General features: G+C 34.6%; 1 protein-coding gene across 4 annotated transcripts in view; it reads left to right on the top strand.

The window, feature by feature from the left end:
• Nucleotides 1-15,123, top strand: part of NBEA (neurobeachin) — a 477,681-nt gene that overhangs the window by 148,848 nt on the left and 313,710 nt on the right. For all 4 annotated transcript variants that reach the window (XM_032678783.1, XM_032678782.1, XM_032678781.1 and 1 more), the window contains exons 18-24: nt 3,019-3,127; nt 4,612-4,693; nt 4,909-5,032; nt 5,352-5,544; nt 5,795-6,817; nt 10,631-10,848; nt 12,316-12,469. In XM_032678783.1, coding sequence (XP_032534674.1) covers nt 3,019-3,127; nt 4,612-4,693; nt 4,909-5,032; nt 5,352-5,544; nt 5,795-6,817; nt 10,631-10,848; nt 12,316-12,469 — 1,903 coding nt within the window. The remainder of the gene's footprint in view (nt 1-3,018; nt 3,128-4,611; nt 4,694-4,908; nt 5,033-5,351; nt 5,545-5,794; nt 6,818-10,630; nt 10,849-12,315; nt 12,470-15,123) is intronic.

Raw genomic sequence — 15,123 nt, 5'->3', positions numbered from 1 at the left:
TAAAATTTTTATAGTGGTCTATTTAAGTTCACAATTCTTGTCTTTTTGTCATAATTACTATATATTCTTTGACAGTCTTTAGAAATTACTTAAAATTGTTAGACTTTCTGATTAATAATTTACACAGTGTTGCCTTTATACATTGGGATAAAATGGATTTTTCTGCTTAACTTGCTATTACTATGATGTTTGAAATGATACATTGATTTTCAAATAAATGATATGCTGAAACTCAAGTCTTAAAACAATGGAAAAACATTTTCTAAAAATACATTTTATAACTGTATGTTGCATGTTCAGATAAGGTTAACAGGAAACATATGATTGTGATCAAAAATTTGTTTCTGGAATTATCAGTGTCATTGCAATAAAATTCTCAGGGCAGTACTTTTAAAAATAGCTTTAAAAAGATGGAAAGAGTTAGATAGCAGAACATGTTATTGACATGGGAAAGTTTCAGAAGGAAAAGAAGCGAATCAAGCAAGTGGTATTTAAAAAAGGAGTTAAGGACATACCTCTGTGCAAGAAATACATAAAAGATGTGGCAGCAACAAATAATCACATTTAAAAAGACCAGATGTCATGAAATAGATGTACTTAGTCTCATCTTTCATAATATGGAGTCAAGAAAGCATTAACAAACATGAAGTGCCATGTAGCCTGCTGTTGCTCACTTTTCCCCATCTACATGTGGTGTTAAGCTTCCTGCTGGGATTAGCCAAAAAAAATATTTCATTGGAATGCTGTGCAGTATAAAAATTAACAACGTGCTTCACAGACTTCATCATGTAAGCCTCCTTAGAGGGGAAAGGGGGTAGGAGTCCAGCCAGAGTGTGGTACTCCTAGACATGCTTTTCTCAGTAAGATCAATAAAGTATGACTGTATAATTGAGAGACAGTTAGCTGAGAATATGCTCCTAAATGGGATTTTTCTTTTCGGATCCAGCCAGTCAAATAGTGTTCTGGGAATTAATAAAGCAAATTGATAGTCCACTCAAGAATCTCCAAGGGGTTTTCAAACATTACTTACTAAAAATCATTCACGTTAATAGGAGTTGGATTAAGTAAGATACACCAGATGAAGGTTTGACTTGTCAGAGCCTGGTTGTGTCCAGATAAGTACATTTGTTTACTATATTTATCGTTTATCCAGAAAAGCAAGTAGCAAAGTATGTTGGTTGAATGTTACAGAAAAAGAAAAGTGAGAATTTTCAGAAGCTGAAATTTCACTTCCCATTCCTTAGCACCTACTTGCAATTATGGATATATCAGTGCAGTTTCCATTGTTGACTGAACATATGTACTTAGCCTAAATTTAAATTTATTTTTTCATATAATTGGAGTAATTGAAACCCACTTGAATATTCTGTGTAACTTCCCGAGGTTTTTAAAATTTTCAGATCTCTGAACATCTCCAAATGTGCATATTTTATATAGATTTCAGCAAGATTCCTCCCCGATTTCATATCTTACAGCTAGTGCTTGTGAGGTGTGCCTGTTTGTGAACATACATATATGTGCATACGCATGATTTTATAAAATTGAAGTCAACAACAGGAATGTGGGAAACTGAACATAGGTTTAAGGCATCGGCACACGAAATTCTAAGCAAGTATAAAATTATAAACCACATAAAATTATTAACTACATAAAATTATAAAGCACTTATATTTCTGTTTCACAGTACAGGAAGCAGGCATTGTATTTTAATACACTAAAGCAGAATTGCATGAAGAGATATTACATGATTTATGAAATCTTAACCGATACAGTATTATAACAAATGTGCAGGTGCAAAACCAATTACCATTTCTGTAGTTCATATATATGCATCACAGATGAAGCTATACAGTGGAAGTAATTGATTCTTGGGAGAAGTGACCAGTAAAGTGTTAGATGAGGACCTGAATAACTTAATTGATTTTTCTTTGTTATCTGTGATGATAGACTAATTTGTCTAACTTTAACAGTTGACAAAATCCTGTTCTCTTCCTTCTCTGCTATATTTGATTCTTTCTATGTCACTAGTTGAAATCATAGTCCATTGTTTACTTTTGTTTTTTATCTGCACATTTAAACCTTGCAGTGAAAGTCCTCTTTCATCTGCTCAATCAAAGTATACAAGATTGAATACATGTACGTTTTCTCATAAGTAACTCATGAACTCCCTTTTATGCACAGAAGAGTACACACTGGTGTAAGTTGTTGCCACTCTCTTTTGTGGTTATTTGAAAATTATAATATAATGTATTCATTTCAAAAGTTCTAGAATAAATCTATGTAATTTAAACCTGTGTTATTTTCATTGGTAATCAGGAAAAGACAGTTTCATAGCTTTTGAATGCATACAATTTTCAGAAACTTTACTGTACCTTTTATTATTTAATATTTTTCTTCTACTTTAATATAGATTGTTAATTATTTTGAAAAATGTTTTTTTATTTCATATTCATTATAGTAGTAGGTAAATTTAATGATACAAAGTATGAGAAGTACTCTATTTATTTGTGATGTTATATCCAATTTTCAAAGGATAGTGTTTGGGGACAGATGGAATTCATTGATCTGAGCTGTTCTCTAGTTTTTTAAGATTTGAGTGGTTTTTGATACTAGATATGAAATTCACTTCAATCACATGCAATTTCATAACTTTTCAGGATCACACTTTAGCCAGCCTATGAACATCTTGAACTTTCTTAGCCTGGGTAAGATAGAAAGGGATTAGTTTGTCTTTTTTCACCATAAAAATCATGGAGGGTAGAGAAAGGTGTGTGATTTATTTTGTAGAAAAGCCCATCTTAAGTACAATATTACTGTCTGAGAACCTTTGTGTATTGCTACAATTGTGTTCATATTGGGATATATCATAAATGATGTTTGTTTCCTCGTATTTACAGAATAACAAGTTTGGGAACTTTTTAGTACAACAAAATATTTAGCTTTCGGGTTTTATTTTGCATTTACTTAAAGTGTTCAACAGGCTTGGCATTTGCCTAGTGTTTTTGTTTTCTTTTACAGGCGAAAGGTTGAAATCATGCATACTCACAGTCTTTTCACACTTCTTGGAGAAAGGTTGATGCTGCATACAAATACAGTGACCGTTACAACATATAACACGCTTTATGAGGTACAAATTATTAAAGATTTTCATCTCTATTGTAAAAAATATGACTTTAAAATATCTGTGCTTTACAAGATTCTCAAGACTTTTGAGAAAATGTTAGAAATTTTAAGAAAGGATTTCTTTGTTCAAAATATATTTTGCCATGTTTTAGCTGTTTTTACTAAAAATGTCATAATTTTTACATAAGCTCTAAAACTTTCCACTTGTGATGGAAGAGATCCTGTTACTTCAGATGTTCATTACTTTCTCCCCCCCAAAAAAAGTTATTGCAGGTCTCTAATTGCTCTTACTCCTCCATTGTTTGGAGGAGTTTGTTTCCATTGAAATGGAAAGTGCTGGAGTCAGAGGTGCCTCTTTTTCTCTATTTCTTTTTTTTTTTCTTTTTCGTACCCATCCATTCAAGTTTACAGAATTTTGAAAAGTGCTGTTTTTCTTTTTTTAACGATGTCAAATGATAAGTGAACACAGCTATTTTTATATAGCAAAAACTGCTTCAGGTGAGTATGACCTCAAAGCATTCAGCTGTTCTACCAGGTTCTTGTAGAAACTTCAGTTTTGATGATGAACAGTTTTGTTAAAGCAAAATATTGGCAACATTAAGTTGGTTGAAAACTGTGTCTTCATGCCTATAAATGCATAAATTTCACATCCAATCTTCAATTATTTCTAAAATGGTGACTTAGAATAGAATCTCTTGCAATTTCTGAAAATCTTATGGACAAGAAAGATTTTTAATTTTTTTTTTAGTCAGAAATAGATGTAATGGATAGATGCTCCGGATTGCTTCCATAAAAGACACAGAAGACTAAAGAGGTGCTTGGTCTTTAGGGTTCTAAGTCTGAGTTTGATGTAGAAAATGTTCTGCTATGATTGTAAAAACCTAAACGTCATCTGTTAGCCAATGCCTTAGACATCAAGTTCTTTTTTATTGCGCATATCTAAGCTTACCTTGTATGGTTTGGCCACTTGGGTCTCACAGTCTACATCCTGCATTCAGTTTTCTGATAGCTTCTGTGATTGGTATTCTCAGAAAATATGTATCTCATTGAATGGAATGCTGTCTCTGACTCTTCCTCTTTACTATGTGGAGAAAAGTAAACCCACTTATAAGAATTATTTGGTTTGGCTGTGCATGAAATCCATGAGAATAATTTTTGATGTATGGAGCTTGTGAACAAATCTTTAAATGGTGAATGTATAACACTATGAAAAACGTGAATGAAATATCTTTAAAATACCATAATTGTATATATAGTCAACTAACTAAAGGGTTAGTTAACCAGGCAATGTAAACCATGAAAATCTTGATCCCTGAGTGCAGGAATTGCTTTATTCTATTTTTCAAGTATTAAAATATTTTACCTAACTTTTTTATATGAAGTTACAGTGTGGCCATGGTAAATGCGCTTAACAAATTTAAAAATGAACAAAGAAGTGCTGTACTGTCTAATTAATAATGGTAAAAGTAAGTTAATATTCTGTTTTAGATTTTGACAGAACAAGTATGCACACAAGTTGTTCATAAACCACATCCAGAGCCAGATTCAACAGTGAAAATTCAAAATCCAAGTAAGGACAATATATTGTGTTTTTATGTTAAATGTATCACCTAGAGGTTGTGGGTTTTTTGGAAATAATTTGGTTCAGAAAGTGAGAACAATTCCTTCATGTATCTTAAATATATATAGCTTTCTGTGACTACTTACATTAGTTGCTGACAGGAACTATTTTCTTTTCTTAAACATTGTTACAGTGCTTTACATAACTAATTTATTCTTTCAAAGTGATTCTTAAGGTGGTGGCAACGCTGTTAAAAAACTCCACGCCAAGTGCAGAGCTGATGGAAGTTCGACGATTGTTCTTATCTGATATGATAAAACTCTTTAGTAATAGCCGTGAAAACAGAAGGTATGTCACTGCAAATAGTATTTTCTCATCCTTGATTTCTGGGTAGTAGCAATCTGTTATACTCTCTGTGCAGTTGTATACTCTTAAATGAAATATATTTAAAATAAATTCAATAGGTTTGTGGTAGCTTTTCTGGTTTCAGCAACTAATGCTTCTGTTTAGAATATAATTTAAATTTTCATTCATACTGAAGTATTCTTAAGTTTATTTCTACACTGGATTGATGTTCAGAGAAGATGTTCCTCCCATCTTAACCATCATAATGTTAAAATAAAGAAGCTTTTTTTGGATATATTTTGACCTAATTATTTCACTTTAGATGTTTACTTCAGTGTTCAGTGTGGCAGGACTGGATGTTTTCTCTGGGATACATTAACCCAAAGAACTCTGAAGAGCAGAAGATCACAGAGATGGTTTACAACATTTTCCGTATCCTCTTGTATCATGCAATAAAATATGAATGGGGAGGCTGGAGAGTGTGGGTGGATACTCTTTCTATAGCTCATTCCAAGGTAAGAAATGACTTGTGGATGTGGTTTTTTTTTGATACTGGTAACTTCCCCAAAGGGACTAGCAGTATAGTAAGATGAAATGTAAAGTGATTTAGTGCCATCTGGTGGCTATCGCTATTCATGTCAAAATGGCATTTTTTTGTTAAACGCTTTGTAAGCTGTATGTAATGTGTCATTAAGATTCTTGTAATTTTTGTCCAAGTTCATGTAGTGTATATTCAGCCACATAGTCTATTCTTTTCTTTTTAAGGTCACATATGAGGCTCACAAGGAATATCTAGCAAAAATGTATGAAGAGTATCAAAGGCAAGAGGAAGAAAACATAAAAAAGGGGAAGAAGGGGAATGTGAGCACCATCTCAGGTCTTTCCTCTCAAACAACTGGAGCAAAAGGTGGCATGGAAATTCGAGAGATAGAAGATCTTTCACAAAGTCAAAGTCCAGAAAGTGAAACAGATTACCCCGTCAGTACAGATACAAGGGACTTGCTCATGGCTTCAAAGGTGTCAGATGATGTGCTTGGAACTGCTGAGAGACCTGGGGGAGGAGGAGTGCATGTGGAAGTTCATGATCTTTTAGTTGATATAAAAGCTGAAAAAGTAGAAGCTACTGAAGTAAAACTTGATGATATGGATTTATCACCAGAGACACTGGTAACTGGAGAAAATGGTGCACTTGTAGAAGTTGAATCTCTTCTAGATAATGTATATAGTGCAGCTGTTGAGAAGCTCCAAAACAATGTTCATGGAAGTGTGGGTATTATTAAGAAGAATGAGGAAAAAGATAATGGTCCATTAATAACTCTGGCTGATGAGAAAGATGAACCTTCTACTAACAATACCTCATTTCTCTTTGATAAAATACCTAGTCAAGAGGAGAAACTTCTACCTGAACTTTCAAGTAATCACATTTCTATTCCAAATGTTCAAGAGACACCAATGCATCTTGGTGTAAATGATGATTTGGGATTACTTGCTCATATGACGGGTAGTGTAGATATAACTTGTGCTTCAAGTATAATAGAGGACAAGGAGTTCAAGATTCACACAACTTCAGATGGAATGAGTAGCATTTCTGAGAGGGAGTTGTCTTCATCATCTAAAGGATTAGAATATGCTGAAATGACTGCCACAACTCTTGAGACAGAGTCTTCTGGTAGCAAAACTGTACCTAGTGTTGATGCAGGAAGTATAATATCAGATACAGAAAGATCTGATGATGGTAAGGAAGCAGGGAAGGAGATAAGGAAGATCCAGACAACTACTACAACTCAGGTAAATTTCAAGTAGCCATGTATATGTCTGATGTAATCACCGTTCATTGATGCGTGATAAATTAATAGTATGAGAGCTGAAGAGATGTTTGAAATGTATTTCTTCAATTATATGAAAAGTGTCCATCTTTGAGGCCTAATTGCTTTGAAAATGCCGTAATGTATAAGGATTCTGAAGTCTTTCATGTCTGTATAGAAAATATTTATTACAGTTGTTCAGAGAATGTTGCATATAGTCGAAGATTGTTTTTAAGGATGTTATCAGGTGGTAGAATTTACTACCTTCAAGATTTTACTAGCTGACTATATGTCTGGTATGTATATCAGTATTTATTTCCTAGGATTTTCAAGTTAAGCAGACTTACTGCAACTACGGAAGAAGAAGCAAGCATAAATTGCAAAAATTGGTCCACCCAGTACTGCATAGGGTCTACCAAATTGTCAGAAGAAAGTTTCAGGGATATGCTCAAGTACATGCAAAGTACGTGTCATGTGATGAAAGAATATAGATCAGCCTGCTCACTTTGTTTTTCATAGCAACAATACATTCAGAAAAACTCCAGGGAATGGACATTTATCTTATTGAAACAACCTTTTGTTTTCCAAAAGAAATAATTTCCCTTAAAAAAACCCAAAAAACCTGAAAAACAACAACCCAAAACCACTCAGACCAGTAACACTCACTTCTAAGTCTCTTCTTTTATGGTAAGAACCTCTGTTTTTAAGAGAAAACCAGATGGAGCTCTTGCATTCCCTAGGCAGGTATTATAAAAAACAGTTGTGGGTTCTCTTGTAAATGTTTTTTCCATAACTATGAAAATCCTCATAGCATCACTGACACCTTATCAAACCTTGTGTAGGGATCCTTATATTTAAAAGCATTCTATTTAATAAGGAAAAAAGCCCTGAAAGCTCTCAATAGAAATAGTATTACCTCTTATTATCAGTTATGTTTTATGTCTTAAAATTAAAGATTATTAATACCATGGAAATTGATAAGTGGAATGAAAGGATGATAGCAAGAAAAAGAGCAGTCATGTTTTTGTGGGGTTTTTTGTTTGTTTTTTTTCTTTTGAAATGAGAACTTTTGTTTAAAGAGTAAAAGACAAATGAAATTTGCTACATACATATATGCATCCATAAACACAGTGAATTTGTAAGGTAAATCTTTAATGAAAAAGATAATCTGACTTAGTACTAGCTACTGTAGAAGATCCTGTTGGTGTGACTTTGGGACTTTTCTGGGTTCTAACCAATCTTCTTGATAAATTTCACCTAAGAACAGTTGAATTATAAAAATGTAGATTCCTCAAGCCTATAATTATTTGTTAGGATTAAAATGATACATAGATCTTAATGAGCTAGTATCAGATCATTCTAACATAGGAAATAAAAAATGCTTTTGAAATGTTTTCTTCTTAGCCACTCACAAAATTCCTGATCTGCATATTACCTACAAACTGTGTACTCATTATGAGTCTGACTCTATAAGTTGTTTAGCTCGTTTGAGTCTCCACATATTACTTAAATTACAGTAATTTCCCACTAAAATCAATTACAAACTACAATGAATTGATTAAAATATGTATCCATTAATATATCTTTTAAATAATTTTCTTAAAAAGAATTATCAACTGAGCAACCAGCAGAATTGTTATTTTCTAATCTCTTCTTTGGGTGTTTCGAAATACCCTGTGAACTCTAAGGGTTTATGCAATGACAATTCACATCAAAGCCCATTCTTGCAAATATGGTATTATTGGTGTGTGAGTCAACACAGTCAGGTATCCAGAACAACCACAAAACCACAGCTGAAATGCAAAGAGTAAATTTATTTCATAGCCTCACTAACCGGAAGATCCCGAAACAACACCTGGGTGGAGACACCCAAGTGGGAACACAGGCAGGCACCATTAGGCTCAGTCCATCCTGAGGGGCGGTGGGTCTACAATTTGCACCCATTTATCAAGAGCCTATGCACTATGCTGTGATCTCCCCTGTGCTTCTTGTGGTCTCTGAGATTTGATCTCTCTCCCAAAGCAGAGAGCTCAAGCATGTGCTTGATGGTGCCTCCAAGTCTGTAAACACCTATGTTATCTCTGCATGGAAATTCTACTTCTCAAAACAGAGAGAGGATAAACAGCAATAGCCATAATATCTGGGGTTTCTCATGCTGATATTCTCCAGGCCTTGGCATTCCCAGATACAAGGTCACTTGAGTGAATCTACCATTCTCCTTGCCATTCTTCTGCTTTTAACCCTTCTGTTCCAACAATTGACTAGATGAAAGCACTCGTGGTACAGTTATGATTCTGACATGCTTCTGACATGACAGCTACCTGTAATTGAATTCAAAAAAAGTGGTATGTGAATGGAGTTCCTAATCTCAAATTCTCTGAACACATATCTACGGTCAGCTCTCCGCCTTATCAGTAAGAAGTAAACTGTCTTTTGTTCAAGTTGACTGAAAGAAAGCAAACAAATTGCACAACAGAGACAGGAACTACTGCTTACTTCCAAGAAAAGTTAGTGCCTTTATCAATAATAGATCAAATATTGAAGAATATAAAATTCACTCTTTTCTATGTTCCCAACCAGGAAAGACTGAAAATAGAATCGAAAGCACTATGCAGAAGATTCATGCAAAAAATTTCAAATCTTAGATAAGAAAAAAAGAAAAGAATCATTTAAAGTTAACTCTAAGAAAAACATAAGAAATGAAAGCAACATTAACCATTTTGCTCCCAAGAGGTCAAATTGAATGAAGGACACCTGCCCTGCCCTCAAAATCCAGGCTACAGGAGATCAAAATCTGACTAAAGATATAGGAAACTTTTCATCTCAACTTCAGTGCCATGTCCTTTTTTATATTGCTAGCAGAAATATTTTGTAAAGTTCTCTTCTGCTTTTTAATGTCCAGATTTAAAATAGGATGCTGAGATTGGGAAATTAATGTGAGCAAAGCAAGTATATTTTCCATTTTGTCAGTTTTAAACTAATCTAAAGTCACTTAAAAGTAATTTCAAGGATTAGACTTTGTATTTCTCCCTTTCAGAGATGTTGTACATTATAAGTTGTTGTTTTGAATATTTACCTTAAATTCAGTGGTAATGTTTGTTCCTTACTACTTTTACCTTCACTGTATACTCACATCCTCTCTGTGTGTCATAGCATAGCATAGCATAGCATAGCATCATATCATATCATCATCCTATCATATCCTCTATGTGTATCTTTTACTTTTGTCTTTAATCACCAAGTAGAAATACTTATGACTATGTAGGTATTGAAAAGGAAAGAAATTCACATCCACCACCTGTTGGGAGAATCTAAAGATTGTCCTGAGGATCCATAAAACTGTTAACAAATTAGCAAAGTGTTAGGAGACTAGACTTAATTCCCTAATGATCCTGCTAAAAAGACCAGATAAATAAATTGGTTTTGAAAAACGAGGAGCTGTCTAAAAGTACGCTGACTCCTTGAAACTATCACTGTATAGTTTGTCCATTTTGAATCAAATCTTCAAAGAAAATTGTGTTATCAGCACAAAAATATAGTTGTTTCCTGTAAACAAAGTCTTCTCACTGCTGACCTTGCATGTGCTACATTTGGTCTTTTCTGTAATACTTCCTCTCAGTTCTGGTCCATTTGTATTGGAGCAGCTCATTTACTGAAGGATACTGCCTGCCTTAGAATATCAGTATCTCCTGTAGTTTGTTGCTGAGTCGTTTTAGCCTATCCTTTCTCAAATTTTGCATTGCATTCGAAAACACATTGCAGAAAGTTGACATGGTTTTTTAACCTGTTGATGTAGGCAGTACAGGGTCGATCTGTCACCCAGCAAGACCGGGATTTACGTGTTGACTTGGGATTCCGAGGAATGCCAATGACGGAAGAGCAGCGACGGCAGTTTAGTCCAGGTCCACGCACAACTATGTTTCGTATTCCAGAGTTTAAATGGTCTCCCATGCACCAGCGTCTCCTGACAGACTTGCTTTTTGCACTAGAAACAGACGTACATGTTTGGAGAAGGTAAATGGGTGTTTCTTCTTTGACTCCTGATTTGTGTTTCCATCAATAAGGAAAAATTAGATGTTTTCTAGAGGGGATGTTACTGGGATAGTGGGAAGGGAAAGAGTTGGTGTTAGCTGAAGTGCCCTTCTGTATCTTTTATCTTCTCTTTTTGCTCCTTCCCAGCCTGTAACAGCTCTATTTCACAGGTAATTTCTGCTTTCTTGAGGGATTGTGTAACTCATACATACCTACCTAAACTGAGCTGCTCTTTCAGCTTGTGTTTAGCATTATAATCTACTGTTTCTATTCCAGACATGAGGACAACTTGTGTGTCTGCTAGTGGGCATTTTCTTAACTGGTCAATTAAAGGAGAGCTTCTTTACCTGCAAGCCTTATAAATAAAACCTCTTTTCTATTACATTTTCTAAGGAAAATGTTTAAGCAAATTTCTATAAGCAAATTTCTTTTTTTTCATTCCAGATCCTGCTTGGGGTTAGTCTTGGTGGTTATATTATATGTTATGACAGCAGTGTGATTTCCTAGGGGTTTTGTACATGTTAATACAGACATTCAAGTAACTATAATACAATAGATACAATTTAATCTAATTTCCAGTACAGAATAGTTAATTTTCAGAAAACTTGAGCATATTTATATCAAAGGAGAAATTTATATTGGATTTTATTTCCAGTTTGGTGAACTGTTCTGTGATACTCACTTGGAAATAGAAAATTTTGATATTTTTCTTTTGGCAAAGTATGTGGGAGAGGATTGTGCTTTGTGTTGTATATTTCCAGTTGAAGCCTTTAGTTTTGTTTGCTGGCTGACAACAATGTTATTCTGGGGAAAGACCATACTTATAGACCAGAGTACTTCTCAATATTTTCACACAGGGATTTAATATTTCTGGGAGTAACTGTTTCATGGGACAATTTCTCACACATTAGGAGTTGCTGAAATGTCACCTAATCTTATTAACATCTGTGGTTTGCAAAGCTAATGTTAATGGTAAATTTAATATCAGTTAATAAAGTTAGTATTAGATCAAGGTATGATCATGTTATCAAGTGTCTCCTTTAAAACAGTGGTAGGTATTATCATTAGGTGTTATCAAGTGCGCTTCAAATGGCACTTGTGCAGCATGGTGAACTCTTAATGTTAAATAATTACTTCCATGCTGCAGAAGCAACTCCACTGATTTTAGCAGAACTGTCTGTGAATTAAAGTACTGGTTGATGGGAATAAAAAGTTATAAGCCGTTGTTCTCAACTGAGTATCTGAATCTAATCCTGTGTGAAAATGGATAGCAGTCAATTTGTTCATTAGTCTTGTTCCTATTTTTATACAAATTACATGCAAATTTTTGTAGACCATATTTCTCTAATGTATCAAGAAACATTCACAGTCTGGTTGCAAAGATTAAGTTTATCTAAACTTTTGTTTTAATTGTTTGTTTTTAATTCATCCTTTCTTCTGTTCTTGCAGTCACTCCACGAAGTCTGTGATGGACTTTGTCAATAGCAATGAAAATATTATTTTTGTACACAACACAATACACCTCATTTCCCAGATGGTAGACAATATTATTATTGCTTGTGGAGGAATTTTACCTTTGCTGTCGGCAGCCACATCCCCAACTGTAAGTACAATATTTCCACCTAGTGGTCATATTAGAAATTGTTGTTAATAGTTCCAACCATTATTTCCACCTGACCTTCCTTCTTTAGGGACTCCTGTCCTCTCTCTGCCAATTTCTTACAAAAATTTAAATTTACAATCAAAACTGTTACATTTTGATATACAGAGTGTTTACAAGATTTTGCATTTGAAATGCTAGTTTTATCAGAGAAGTAGTACTAAGTAAGAATAATATTTCATAACTATTTAATATTTCATTTAAAGGGAAGACCATTAGGACAATGATTCCTGTAATAAAATTGCATGCGTTATTGATATTCATGAATCTGTTTTGCATGGCTGCTATTTGTTTGCATGCCAAATGATACCAGAACTCATCCCCTCACTGCTCTATTTACTTCTTCCTTCAGGAGGTCCTTTCCCCCTTTTTTTTTCCTTTTAATTTTGTGTTGAAAATAACTGATATTTTTATCCGCTCCAATATTCTTAGTAAGTTTTAAGTTCTTAGCAGATCACGGCTCAGGCAGGCAAAGTAGCTTCATGAAAAAGGGAGGAATATTTTGTAAATATTATGTAACTGATAAGAGTAATTACAGTGTTTGAATGTGATGCCTTGTCTGTGCATATAGTATCTGTGACTATTTCTTTCATACTAAATGTTTTATCTTGAGCATCCTGTAAGCATCTGTAGTTAATATTGGTCTTTGAAATGGATACAATGAGACCAAGAAGGGACAGAGAGGCTCCTCTGAAATGTGGCTAGTAGGCAATGGAGGCTACAAATATAGTTGGGCAGTAAAAGCTCAGTTCCTTGTTGTAACCATTCAGCAGCTGAGATTAATTTGCCTCTACTGTTACTTCTAGTTAGCTAGAGAAAAACTTTTTTTGAATTATTTTATTTGAAAGCTATGAATGCATGGCTAGAGACTGGCTAAACATTAATATGACTTTCAGACAGGCAATTAATGGTAAAATGTTGTCTCTTTATTGTTTTCACTATGTTAACTGGAAAAAAATTTGCTATAAGCAAAAGTGAAAGACTTTAATTGTCCCTAGTCACAAGAATGACAACAAGGTCCTGATTTTGCAGATGCTTCATTGTAAATATTGACAAGTATGAGAGAATGCAGACTGAGCCATCTTGAAACGTAGGCTGCGCTATCAGTCTTTAGATAAAAGGACATTGGGAGATATTTTTGAAACAAACATCTTATGCATCATTTGAAAATGATGATGTTTTGACATCTTTTATATAAAAATATAAAATGGGTAAAGCATTAGGCTGCAATTCCTTTGAATGGTCTTTGAGGGTTTTAGCTCTTATCCTGGTTTATGATACTGCAGAGCCATTCTATGGAAAAATAATTTTGAGGTTCACCATTTCCCTCTATTTATTCTGGATGATACATATCTGTGTGAGTGTGTGTAGGTAGTTAGCTGACACAGCTTTATAAATTACACATCTATTTGTTAAAATACTGTGTGTTGATACTGCCATGCTAAATAACAATGATTTGCATGCATTGATACAAAAGAGTACCTTTTTCAAATTTGTGTATTATGCATGCACTTCTCCACTACATGGGGACTGTGTGTATTACTTGAATGCTCTACTGTCTTCTTAGGACAACAAAATAAATTGTGAAATAAAGTAATTCACTAAAAGATCAGTAGCTGGCTTCAAATTCAATTAATTATACTCTATGAAATTAAAACAAAACAAAACAAAACAAACGAAAAAACCAACCAACCAAAAAAAAAAAAAAGACACCAAAAAAAACCCCCACCAAACCACAAAACCCAAAAGATCACTTTTGCCCCAAATGTACAAGTAGGGTCAGAAGTAGTTGATAGAATCACAAATTACTCTCACCTCATCCAGACGATAATTTCATAATCACTTCCACCTAGCAGAGACCTTCTTCCCTCCCATTCAACTCCATTCCTGTTCTGTCATTGCCCATCCATAAACATTAGCAGGAAGGTGGATATATTCATCATTGTGACAGATACAAAGAGTGAAGCACATGCTTCCTCCTTCTTAGAGAAGGTATTCTCCCTCAGTATTGTTCTGAATCACAGCTTTGAAGGGAGCAGATGCCCTGTTGTGCATCAGGCCACTTGTGAATATCTATGATATGATGAATGAAAAGAAGTTTCCTACTGATTTTCAGACTTCTAGTACTTGAGCATCCTTGAACTGCTGTGGAGAAAGTGGATGGATTGCTACTTTGCGATATATTTCTTCGCAGGCTTGAAAGGGCAAAGTAGTTCAGTGCTAGCAATCAGTTACAGAAGACTGACTTACTCTCCTCCTTCCAATAGCTGCTAATGGGAAGAGAAAAGAGGTTTGAAACTGGAAGATTTATATGATGTCTCCACTGCATAAAAACACTTAAAGCAGGTCTGCAAGTGACACTTTCTGCCAGAGTAACTCTCAATAGGCTTTCTCCCTCACTAACAGAACCACCAGAATGGTTGTGGCTGGAAGGAGGATGCTGGAAGTCATTTGCTCCAAAACCCCTGCTCAAGCAGGGCCACCTAGAGCCACTTGCCCAGGGCTGTGTTCAGACAGCTTTTGACTGTCTCAGAGGATGGAGACTCCATCACCTCCCTGAGCAACCTGTGCCAGTGGTCAGTCACCCTCACAGTGGA

The sequence above is a fragment of the Chiroxiphia lanceolata genome, chromosome 2 (assembly GCF_009829145.1).
Source record: "Chiroxiphia lanceolata isolate bChiLan1 chromosome 2, bChiLan1.pri, whole genome shotgun sequence".
NCBI classification, from domain to species: domain Eukaryota; kingdom Metazoa; phylum Chordata; class Aves; order Passeriformes; family Pipridae; genus Chiroxiphia; species Chiroxiphia lanceolata.
The sequence above is the reverse complement of the archived record's forward strand: the minus strand, read 5'-3'. Positions and strand labels throughout refer to the sequence as shown.